General features: G+C 39.6%; 1 protein-coding gene across 1 annotated transcript; it reads left to right on the top strand.

The window, feature by feature from the left end:
* Window positions 1–329: 329 nt before the first annotated feature.
* On the top strand, window positions 330–11,943 carry creb3l3a (cAMP responsive element binding protein 3-like 3a). Its single transcript, XM_042483816.2, has 10 exons — window positions 330–487; window positions 854–970; window positions 1,143–1,380; window positions 3,108–3,241; window positions 5,196–5,306; window positions 5,410–5,516; window positions 6,848–6,916; window positions 7,107–7,191; window positions 7,738–7,831; window positions 9,400–11,943. The coding sequence occupies exons 1-10, from the start codon at window positions 467–469 to the stop codon at window positions 9,684–9,686; spliced, it is 1,263 nt and encodes a 420-aa protein (XP_042339750.1). The 5' UTR covers window positions 330–466; the 3' UTR covers window positions 9,687–11,943.
* Window positions 11,944–12,518: the final 575 nt, after the last annotated feature.

Raw genomic sequence — 12,518 nt, 5'->3', positions numbered from 1 at the left:
AATATTTTTAAAAATCAGTGTGACTTTTGCTGTCTAGACCCTGGCCATTTTGTGTCCAGTGTGATATAAATATATGCCAAAGGTCACAGCTATCCATCTGTCAATAAGCTATCAAAAAATAAGAGGAAAAGAAACAACAGACTTTGACCCGTGTGGTTTTTTACATCTTAGCAGAGACTCCGTGTCCTCCGTCTCCAGATAGACCAACTTGTGAAGTTCCTTATTTGTGTACTCTTGGCTACCACTCAGATTATATCTCCTCTTAGCCAATGGGAGCAAAGCAAGCTAGTTGGCTGGGTGTGTTGGGTTGGAGTTTGAACTTTGGACCTGAGAAGAAGAGCTGAGAGATACAGCTGAGGCTCTTTAGGAACAGAGACAAAGCAACTCCACCACAAAAAAATTTGGGTATTTCGTTGATCTTTGTTGTCTTGGGGGCTTCTCTGGTTTTCCACCCAAGCTAGGAACTATGGAGCAGTACCCAGATCAGGTAAATGACCACATATTTTCCTTCATATTGCATTGTCAGTTATGGGTTACTGGGGCAAGAGCAAAGTTCAGGCTTGAAATTAAAATTGTACGTCAAAATCTTAAATCTACAGAGAAACATCTGATTTAGAATGGCTTTGAGAGTACATTATTATGACTGTAACCTGGTTACACATCTAGGCAGATTTCAGGAACATATTGTACAGTACAGTGCGTTCAGGGAGGATCATGATGAATGGTTGGCAGTAAAAAGTAGTCCCCAGCAGTGGCAGCATATGGAACATTTATATTGTTGTTGTCGTTGCTTCTAAAAGCATAAAAGTCATAGTACTGTGTGCTGTCAATAAATGTCATGATCTCATTTCAGGGTTGTGATGACATTGAGCTGCTCGATTGGCTATTTGATCAAAACTATGGGATTCTCCGTCATGAGGAAACGGGACGCCATGGCAACCATCACACCTGGCCAGTCCAGGACCCAAATGTGCGTGAGACTGTGGTATCTCTAATGTCGCTCATACATGATAGAAATAGATGTTTGCTTTGTCTTCTTTCTTGACATGCTCTGTGACTTTTTAAAAGATTGTCCCATCTCTTAACAGTTGTCATCTCTCATGGAGACAGACTAATGATAGCTCTGAGTTTTCACCCTGCAGATGCTGCAGCCGGCCGAACAGGCAGACAATGACTTCCTCAATGCCCTCCTGAGTGGAAATGATTCTGTGTCCGGCTCGCCTGTCTGGTCCCCTTCTCCCAGTGACAGTGGGATCAGCGAGGACCCTCCCTCAGACCAGATGGACAGCCCCCAGCGCCCCGAGAGTCCCCCGGAGGACACTCAGTACTTTGGGATGATGCCACAAACCAAGGCAGCCCTTGAAGCCAATGTCAACCTCAGTAAGTCACAAACAAGAAAAAAACATATAAAATAGGACACTTTATAACATCTAGAGGTGAAAATAAGTATTATTTTCATTATCAATTAATCTGCAGGTGGTTTTCTTGTTTAATTAACTTTTTGTTTAGTCTGTAAAATGTCAGCAGATTTTGAAAAATATATGTTATAGTCCAAGAAGGTGTCAAATGTCTTGTTCTGACCAACAATCCAAAACCAAAACACACTCAGTGTACTGGCATAGAAACATGCTTTTTTTTTTTAGTTAATCGATTATAAAAATTGTTTGCCATTAACTTTCGTTCGACAAATAACATCATCATTTCATTTTGTTATGACTGTGCGCAGAGATTTTTTAAAAAGTGTGAAATTACAGTAACAATAATTTATCCATATGAATCCCTGTGCCCAATTCTCAAAAATGTAATTACAGATTTAAATAATCTGAATTCTGAGATCCCATGTTTGGCTATCCAGGACCAGCTAATCTATTTGATGCCGTGCTGCTTTTTCAAAAACAACATTGGATTGGATCTCTGGTGCAGATATAAGCTTTCAAGATAACCATATTCTGATAACTGGTGATCCAAACGGGACGACATATCCAGCACATTTTCACTCCTAACTTGTCAGATGATGTTGACGTCAGGCACCAGCACAAAAGGCACCTGTCCTTTTTAGAGGCAGCAGGCAACAACCCAGCTTGCCAAATATTGCTGCGTTGTCAGTCGATGTCGGTGTCGAACATGGACGCACCAAGGCTCTTTCTGTGCTGGTGTGATATGCAGCTGACAGTGTCAGTTTGTAACACCGCCGTCAACAACAGTAATATAAAAGGCTTGAAAGTACCCATAAGGCGATTGGAAGGGGAGGTGATGGGGCCAACAAACCCTGGACTTTCACCAGGTAGCCCACTGCTTGCTTCCCATGTGAATGTTTTCTAAATCTAACCATGTGTTTTTGTTGCCAAAACAAGCCATATGTAATTAAACCTAAAAATGAAGTTTTACCTTTGTTATAAGTGTATTTTAAAAACAACTATATCAATATGACGGACAGGAACTGTACGTTTTTTGTGAAATGTAATGCATACATTGACATGCCATCCCCGAACATCCAAAACTGACACAGGAGGTTACCTAGAGCATCATATTTAACCGCAAAGCAGTAGTATTTGATGAGTTGGAATGAGAATGACCAATTTAAAAGTTTTAAAAGTTTTGTTCCTGAAATCCACGATGAATTCACCTTCTGCTGAGATCAGGATAATCCTGATATTTTGGATCAAAGGTATACCAATCCTACTAAAAGGTTTTGAACAAAACAAACAAAAGGTTTGATCCAGATCAAAACCAAAAAAGGATTAAGTGATCTAATCCAGTTTCAGAATCCTTTTTTTTTTCTTTTGAACAAAGCATTTTCAAGATTTGATCCAATCCAATAAGATTAGTTCTGAACAACAGGGCCGTGGATCTCCTGTATCACAGGAGATAAAGTAAGATCAAACACATTATTTGTTACTGCACTCAAGAGTATACACACTATCAAAGGCACTGATGTCGCTGTTGATGAAAAGCACATTAGGAGCAAACAGAGTAATTGATATTTGCATAACATTCATGCTCCAAATGTCATTTCTCATGCTTTTATTGTTTATCACAGAATCCAAACAATGGCACTAGCATGTCTTATTGATCTCTGTTTGCATGTGTGTTTTGCGTGGGTGCAGATGGCTGGCAGCCCGGATTCCCAACAGGCAGGACGAGGATTACACACTTTCATTCTGATGTACACAGACCGCAGACGTCCTCTGGCTTCCCGCTTACTGTCAAAGATCTGCTACTATCTGGCACACCAGAGCCCGTAAGTGTGTCGTGGTTGTGATGAGTTTGTCGGTGGGGATGGTGCAGAGGTCGATAGAGTTAGATGTCAACAGGGTCTGTTGTTAACCTTTTGTGTGAATCAGTGCGTGCATGTGGATTTTGTAAAAAAGTCAGTTGAGGTGAATACACTCACTGACAGGGGTGAGGCCTTTTGAAAGTGCAAATGAACTATTTTAAAACTGCTGGTAACAGGATGGTTTCTTCAGCATGCAAAACCCTCTCAGCCACAGGCTTGTCTGCTGATACGGAGAGGAGGAATGCAAAAAAATAGTTCACTCCAAAATAAAAAGTACATATTTTTCCTTTTACTAGTAGTGCTATTTATCGACTGTGTTGATGTGAGTTGCTGAGTGTTGGAGATATTTGCCATAGAGATTTCTTCTCTTAAATATAATGGAACGAGATGGCACTCAGCTTGTTTTGCTTACAGCAGTAAAGATATTTGAAAATCTCAACCTCCGAGGCTGAAAAATAAGGTCAATGCAAAAGTGCCAAAAAATGCAGTTCATCAAATGGCCACTTGAGGCTGGCAGGATGTTTAAATGCCCAACTTTACAGCAGAAATAAACATGTTAACAGCCTGGTACAACAAAAAAAAGCTTTGGTCTCTATAGCTAATTTTTTATCAACAAGCTGTGTGGCAATAGTGTCTTCAGCTTCCAGTCAGATCCATCCCTCACCTCTCCACAACTCCAGCCTCTCAACCAAATATGCTCACTTATTTATACTCTACGTCCATTATTTATACAGTCTATGTTCTTTTCAGAATTTATGACCCGATTACTCAAGATAATCTACGTACCCTATTGTGATCAGTTTCATGTAGGAACTATTTTCTCTCTACCAAACTACACCCCCCAACTGAATCACTGCGCAAAAGGAACTTGCATCTACTGCAAGCTCACCCAGTGCCACTTGGCAGGCTATCGTTACACTGATATCTCCAACACTCTGCAATTCATACCAACAAACAAACCAGATATATCCATTGATAGCAATTGCGTGCACATGAAATACTGAAGGATAGCGTCAGGTAATAATGCTGCTGGTAACAACGTAATGTAAGGTGCACAAGTGCACCTTACATTACGTGTGCCTCTTTGCCTACACCAAACTATCCGTGACTCTCGGTGTTGGTTGCCATGTGCTGTTGTGTAAACATAAGGACTGTCCTGCGTCATTCCACCATGTGCATTTATTAATATCACCGTAACAGTATCTCGGTGCGTGAACAACTGGAGCATAAGGATGCCTTAAACATCACATGCAGACACAGAAGGTCGCTGACAGAGCGGCACTGTATGACGAGTTGGGATGAGAATGTGTTGCATATTCTTGATTTGGGGGTGACCTGTCCGTTTGATTTTTTTTGCCAAAGTCGACATTTTTCTTAAACTCTCCCATAGTTAAATTTTTGGGATTTGACCTTTTCCAGATCTGGAGAGAAAGTTTTATTCTGCACCATCCCAGACTTAGACAAGCATTTACCCAGAGCCTTCGTGCTGTGAGGCACTAATCACTGTGCCGCCCCATGCTGCACCATATTAAATATTTGTCATAATCATTTAATACCCAGAGAAAATATTCCTAAAAGTGGACTTTATCAAGTGAGCGCCACAAGCAGAATAACGTGGTTGTGCTTCTGAAACTTGAAGCTGTGCAGTATTGATATTGGATACTATTGATCCCATCTTCTCAGCCCAGTTTAATAAGATGAAGGCGAGAGTGGTAGAATACAACACACCGTAATTGCTTTGAGGTAGCCATGAAATGGGAGTGATGAAGGTGGCGTGATAGTCCACACATATTTAACTACTTGCTGTGAGGTGTTAAGGAAAGAGAGGTGGGAGGAAAAGGAGGTGGGAGCAGAAAAAAAATTTAATCACACAGCGGAGATGATGTTTTAAATATTAGTATTCGTATCTCACCACCAGGCCCCACACCCAGCCCAACAGTCCATTCAAGAGTTGATTCTCAATGAAGATGAGAAGAAGCTTTTAGCAAAGGAGGGGGTAACTCTGCCAAGCCAACTACCTCTTACAAAGGTAAAATGCTATCAATGCCTCAACAATAAAAACAATTATCAGCTCCCAGAGATTAGCTCCTATTGGGCTCAAAAGGAAAACGCTCATTTCTCTGTCAATTTAGTACGAAGAAAGGATTTTGAAGAAAATACGCAGGAAGATTCGCAATAAGCAGTCTGCTCAGGAGAGCAGGAAGAAGAAGAAGGAGTATATTGACGGGCTGGAGAGCAGGTAATAACAAAATTTATACAAGAGAAATGATGATTGTTTTACATGTTCAGCATATTCAATAAACTAACCATTTTCTAAGGCAAGCTAAAAATTCTCTCCTTGGACAGTTAATTTACATTATTTAACTCATATGTGCCAGCTGCACCATGAAACCATGACTCCCTGGTTTGATTCTGGGCTCTAACAAGTCATTAATTTGTTCCACATATTTCACACCTGTGTCTAATACTTTTTTTTATAACATCAGCTAGCAGAAACCTGAAACTTGCTTTATCATGGGCAGAATATGAGACAATGGGTCCCCGGGCACAGATATGCAAAGAGCCCCATAACCTGACTTTGTGTCTCCTTGTAGTTATTTTGTGTCTTACTGAGGCAATTTTATCAGTCATCAATGTCATTTTGTGTCTTCTTTAGTCTATTTGTGTTTGGTTGTTTTGTATTTCCTTGTAGTTGTTTTTTTGTCTCTTTGAAGTAAGATTGTGTCTTACTAGGGTAATTTTGTGTGTCTTTGACAAAATTGTGTCTTCCTTGGTTATTTGATGTTGTTTTGTAGCCACTTCATGTCTTACGAAGGTAATTGTATGTCTCTAGGACATTTTTGTTTTCTTGTGTAGTTGTTTCTGCAAAGTTGTGTTGGTAGTTTTGGGGGTCTCTGTAGTAATTCTGTGTCTTATTGAGGTAATTTTGTATCATTTTGAGGTAGTTTTGTTTGTGCTTTGGTCTTTTTTTGTCACTTTGTTATTGTTATCATTTTGTGGGGTTTTTTGTTTCTTTTTTTTTGTTGTTTTTTGTGGGGTTATTTTGTGTTCCCTTGTAGTTGTTTTGTGTGTTTTTGAAGTCGTTTGGATTGCTTTGTGGTAATTTAGTTTCTTATTGGAGAAATTTTGTGTGTCTGGTGAAATTTTGGGGTCTTATTTGAGTAATTTGGGTCTTATTGCTGTAATTTTGTGTTTCTTTGTGGTTGTTTTGCCCATTTTTTTATATAATTTGTGTCTCTTTGCAGTTCCATTGCATCTCTTTGTGGTCTTTTTGTGGTCATTTTAAGCTTCTTCTTGGTTGCCATGTGTTATTGTGACAATTTGCAAATTAAAGCTAAGGGTTCCTGCTGACACTTCGGGCCCCTGGGCCTGTGCCTGGTAGCCTTATAGAGTAATCCATCCACATTTTCAATAATTGCAAATATAATTTATTTGTGAGCAGGGTACATGTGAGCTTTGAGAGTCATGTGCTGAACAGCTGTGAAAATAATCAAAGACATATGGCATGTATGCCTTGGAAAATATGTGCCAGTAATACAAAGTGGATCCTGTGTATCATCTCCTCTATAGGATGGCCGCCTGCAATGCACACAACCAGGAGCTGCAGAGGAAAGTGTCCCAATTGGAGAAATGCAACGTGTGAGAGATTTTGACTTGTCTTTCCATTTTCTGACAGTGGTTCTTATGGCATTATTTCCACTCAGAAACTGCCCTCAGCATCTCACCTCACCTTCTTGTTCATTCAAGTCCTTAATCCAATTATTTGTGTCTCTCTTTTCCATTTTTATATTTTCCTTTCTCCTTTCTCTTTCCCCAATCCTCTTCGCAGGTCACTAATGGAACAGTTGCGTAGGCTGCAGGCTATGGTTATGAATACATCCAACAAGCCAGCACAGACTGGGACATGTGTACTGGTATGAATATCTTCTGTGTGTGTGTGTGAGGCAGATAAACAAACCCAGACAATCCATATGACTCATTGTTTAAAAAAAAAAGAAAAGAAATGAAAAAAGGAATCACCATCATGACAACAAGCATTTTTGCTGGATTCACCATCGAGAAAGGCCAATCTAGATAGTATGTACACAATGGACAAGACAGCACAAAGGACACAAAGAGACCTTGTTCCCCTGTCTGAACTAAAGTCATTCATTGCCTTTGATCGTGCCGATCGAATAAAGTGCAAGACCCAAGGCAACAAAAAAGAAAGTGGTCAAAAAATTTACAAAATTTAACTTTTAACTCCTTATGAATAAAAGTGAGGTACCAGTCACAGAGTTCTTTGCATCGCAAGAAAAGTAAAGCAAGAAAATGATTACATTTTCTTCAGAGCATTGCATATTCACCAAGGAAATTTTGAAACCATGAGCCATAAAAAAAGTTCAACAAGGTAAAACACAGATTTACAATTGCAGACTAACTTTCTTTCTCTGCTTTTTTTTGTAATGTCACATTCATAGGTGCTTCTGCTGTCCTTCTCATTAATCCTGTTCCCCAACCTCAAGTCCTTCTCTGACACCAAGGTCAGCCAAGGTGACTTCAGTCCAGTCAGAAGTGAGTAACCCTCAGCACCATTTTTTGCCCGCCTGCCAACTAATCCAGCACCTCTCTGTCAAATCTGAGGAGCTTGTTAGAACTGCAGTCTTACCCGCTGCTGGAAGAGTTCGCACCTGTCTGAGGATTTGCTGTCAACTTAAAACTTTAAAGATTAGAGCCAGTGCACAGAGTACCAAGGCCATGCATTATCATTACGGTTATTAATGTATTGCTTTGTCAACAGCTTGTGATGAATTTCCATTTATTATGACTTTATCAATAGATTTATCGGCACAAACCCCCAAAATGTTAATTTTTAATTATGAAGCAAGGTCAGGATTTGCAGAGCACAAAGGTGTAATTTGTTACCATAAGCTGTTTGACAGCTTCGAATAAGCAGTTGATGTTGTATTTTTCCTGAGTGCTAAATACCATGTCACAAGTTTTTAGAGATTTTTTAATGTCTTTAGGTTTGATTTGATGTACTCATAACACGCAGACATGCAAGCACACTAAACCCAATCACCAGAAAAAAACTGTATTTCAAAAGTTTGTGCTGAAGTTTTCTGCAAACAGCAGATAATTTTGTAGCAGATGTGTTGAAACATTACATTTCTAAACAACACTGCGATGAAGGTGTGGTTAGGTTTAGGCACAAAACCCACTTAATGACAAGAAAAGCTCCCATGTTTGTTGGCACAAAAGCTGGCAGAAAAACAGGGAGGAGATGGTGAAATGCACCAAGGTTAGGTGGCTCAAATGCCACTGGCAAACAGCATGAAATGTCAGAAAAAAACACCCTGGTGTAGTGGCTAAAACGCCACTGGAAAAGGCCATGTTGTGTGTGTGAAAAAGGTTGGTTGGCTTAAATACCTCTGGGAATGTGTCAGTAAAAAAAAGGCAGAATCAGTGTTTCAAATGACATTGGGAAATGTGCGATGTGCAGGTAAAAACGCGTAAGTTCGGTGGCTCAATGAAAAACTGCAAGGTGTTGATGAAATACTCCCAGGTTTAGTGGAACCACTTACGCTAGTAAACACAGATACAGGTCGTTGAAAAACACCTAGGTTCGGTGGTTGTGCTGAGAAATGCTGCAATGTGTCCCTTAAAAATACCCAGGTTCGGCAATTCAAATGCAGCTGGGAAACGCTGTGATGTGCTGCTAACAACATCCAGGTTCGATGCCACAAACACTGATGGAAACAAGCAGCAGGTCACTAAAAGACATCTGGTGTTGTTGTTTGTTGTCTTCCATCAGGGGTCTGCAGTTTGACAGGCGCCTCGCCTAGGTGCACGCCATCAATGATCATTCCCTCTACCACCTAATAACAAAGTCAGCATATATATCTAATGTCACTTTAGAAATGTGATATGATACGTATAAAAGATGCATCTGCAACATATTCGTAGTTTGCAGAAATTCACAGTCTAAACATTTTTTCCTAGCGATAGGGCTGATACAGTGACACATACAGTACTTGCTTTCTACAGAGCCAGCTTGGAAAACGTGGTGATAATAAGCAAAGCTGTGTGTCCACTGAGGCTTGAACTTGTTTATCTTCCCTCTATGTCTTCTTCTCACACAGTCCAGTCACGGTCCCTGCAAAACCTACAGGCTTCCCGTGTGCTGCATGTCATTGAATCCCCATTCTCTGCCGAGGATGAATCAAAGGGATTGCAAGATATTACTGTTATGATGGGAAAGCTGGGAGTGAACCGAGACCAGTCCAGTTTGGAGACAACATCTCTGAACAGCAGTCAGGAAGAGAGAACGGGTCATTTCCATGTAGACCCAATTACTGGTCACATAGCTACTTTGACCTTGGATCCCCAGCGTTCTGCCAGGCTGCGACCACATGCTGATGACATGTAAAAGAAATGAATAAATTATCCCTTCATGTATTCCTCAAATCTTCCTACTCCTGAAAATAGAGCAGGGAATTTATCTGGCACTGCTGTTTACACAGACAGGGGAATTAGGTTGTAATCATTCCTTGTTTAGCCTTTCTTATATATTGTCAGTCTTTATGCCTTTTCCTTATTTGTGATACTGTTTTATATCAGTCTATGGATTTGAATCTTATACCAAAATTGCCTGTCAAGATGAATTGTGTTATCCTTTGATGAAATGCCATTGTAAATTAGTGTGTCTGACACTGTCAAAAACTAGGCAAATAGAGCTGTGATGAACTGTACAGTTTTGATTTCGATGGACAATTTGCAAAATATTGAAAGGATTTTAAAAGTGTCTCTTCATTGAAGAATTGATTAGAACTATTTCGATTAATTCTGGGATAAAACTGCCTCAAATTAAAAAAAAAAAAAAAAAAAATTAAAAGAAAAAAACCCTAACCTGGTCACAACCAGATCGGGGGTTCAAAATACTGGGTTCATTTTCTCTGTCAATTTTTTTTATTCATTAAAAAGCAAAGCACACAGTGCAATATCTCCCTTGAGGATGATATGATCCAGTGTCTAGACAAGCCATCTCTCAAAGGGCGAGAACAGTAGCCAGGATTTCATGTCAATGAAGAGGGAGACAGAAAACTGGGCCAAAGGTGGGACAGATGACCTTTTATCGCATGACTCCAACTTGTTGCCCAATAATTGACATGTTGATGTATTTACTTGTTGAAGACAGGCTGAAGTCGCTGCCCTCATCCTGCCTGGGCTGTCAGTGCAGACCGCACAGTGATGAGATGAAAGTGTTCTTATCCTCGCTGCCACTTGGGCCAGAATTTAATCTAAAGGTCTGACATGTTCAGGTTGACATTTTCTGTGGTTAGCTCGTGTTCACTTCAAGGGAGGACTGGACATTCAGTTCTGTGATGAAATAAGCCACTGGAAGACTGGCTGGTCACTTTTTGACTGAACAGAACAAAAACACGAATAAACCACCATTAAAAGAAATTCATACAGAAACTGAAAGACTTTATAAATATTGGAGACTAAACATTTTAAAATTCTGCAGTTTCATTTTTTAAATAATGAAAAGGTTTATAAAGAAGCATGTCACTGTAGAAAGATGGTCTTTTCATAAAACTCGGCTGTCTATGTAGTAGAAAGACGCCAATACATTTAAGATTGGTGCTGCATTGACCAGAGAACACAGAGAAAAATGGGTTGTGGCGACTGCTAGTTAAAGAGGTAGAAAACCTACAACTACCAGAATGCACTGCACTGGACTACTAAACACCCCCACTGGTAGAAGAGGTGATGCGGGGTTGGCAAATTTTTCCCATGGATGTAAAAAGAAAATTTCATTGAGCATTGGTAGCTTTTCTATGAAATTTGCTCAGTGGAGCACGAAGCCAAAAAAGTTCAGCTGCTGTTTGTGAAACTATCTGCATGATCAGGGGAACCATGTTTACTGTAATGCTGGATAAAACGATTCAGTTGTGCAGCTCTTGAAAACTTTTTTTTTTCCTTTTTTTTTGTTTAATTGATTGATGATTGTCTGTATGTCTATTGTGGTTGTATTTTGGTGCTTTGGCAACTTTGTTCTTGCAGCTTACTGAAGCACTTTGAATTTAACTGAATTGAAAACTGAGACAGAGAGCGAGCGACAGAAGGGGGTTCGCCCCCTTCACTTTACTCTTTGTGTGTATTTTGGCCATTAAAAAATGACGAAGTACAATCTAATTTGTGCCAGGTAGAGTGCACAGGGTTTTGAATTTTTGTAGTGGCCAAACAGTGGAATTACAACTTCCAAGTATGTCACGTGATGCAATGGGTCCTGTACTTACATTATAAATGAGTCGTCTCTAAATCAGTGGATACATTTATTCTGTTTTTGAGATTCACAATACCCTCCAAAATGAATCATTTCCCACTCAGAATTTGATCCATTCGGTCAATAAAGTTTTTGAAAGACAAGAGCTACATGATACACAATAAAATAATTTTATCCCTATTATAAATACTTAACTTAATGCTAAATCAGAAGTATCCTCTTCCAACTTCTCTCTCAAGCTCCTTTTTTGTTGTGTGTACATTTGAGTGCAACTGTAGGAATGTTTATGAGCTAGTTTGTCTCGTGCAAGGGCCTACCTTAGCCTTAAACAGAGTTTTAGATGCAACACTTTGTGGTTTAATAGGAAATAAAATCAAACTTCTGCTTGTAACATGAATTATTCTGGACATTGAATCCTTGTATTTCTTTAATGTGCGATTAGTGTTAGACCTAGCACAATAAGTGCACTTGGCAAGCCTCCTCTACACCCCCACCTCCTTTAAAAAATAAATAAATCAATCAACCTCTGGGTGGTGCCCTAGGCTACTGCCTATGTTGCATAACAGAAGATCACAGAAGGACTGTGTAATGTTGCCAAAGAGTTTAATTCCTCTAATTACTGCAAATCCCATCATTTGTTAGCATTGTGTCAGTTTTTGCAGAAGTATCAACTGTCTACAGAGAATAAGATTGTGGATTCCATGAAGTATACTTTAAAGTAAACAATAACATCAATAATTTGAATCTCAGTGTTAAATTAATGTCTTTAATGTTAGTTATATTGTATTATAGATAAACACTGATGATGTGTGAGCTGTTTTAGTCATCGTCTCTCTGTCCCTGACCTCCATCTGCCCCCTTCTTTTTCCCGAATCTCTTTTTTTTTTTTTCTTCTCTAATCAGGGTGAAAGTTACTTGACCACCAGCATTTCTAATCAGAGCTTTAACCCATCTCTTTGATTAGGCAAATCC

This window comes from Plectropomus leopardus, chromosome 5, assembly GCF_026936395.1.
Source record: "Plectropomus leopardus strain MGB_pleo_1.0 chromosome 5, ASM2693639v1, whole genome shotgun sequence".
Taxonomy (NCBI): domain Eukaryota; kingdom Metazoa; phylum Chordata; class Actinopteri; order Perciformes; family Serranidae; genus Plectropomus; species Plectropomus leopardus.
The sequence above is the reverse complement of the archived record's forward strand: the minus strand, read 5'-3'. Positions and strand labels throughout refer to the sequence as shown.

Coding starts and splice junctions, on each gene's coding strand:
- creb3l3a (XM_042483816.2), top strand. CDS start 467: ATGGAGCAGTACCCAGATCAG. Junction 3,242..5,195: donor TATCTGGCACACCAGAGCCC/GTAAGTGTGTCG, acceptor TCTCACCACCAG/GCCCCACACCCAGCCCAACA. Junction 5,517..6,847: donor ATTGACGGGCTGGAGAGCAG/GTAATAACAAAA, acceptor TCTCCTCTATAG/GATGGCCGCCTGCAATGCAC.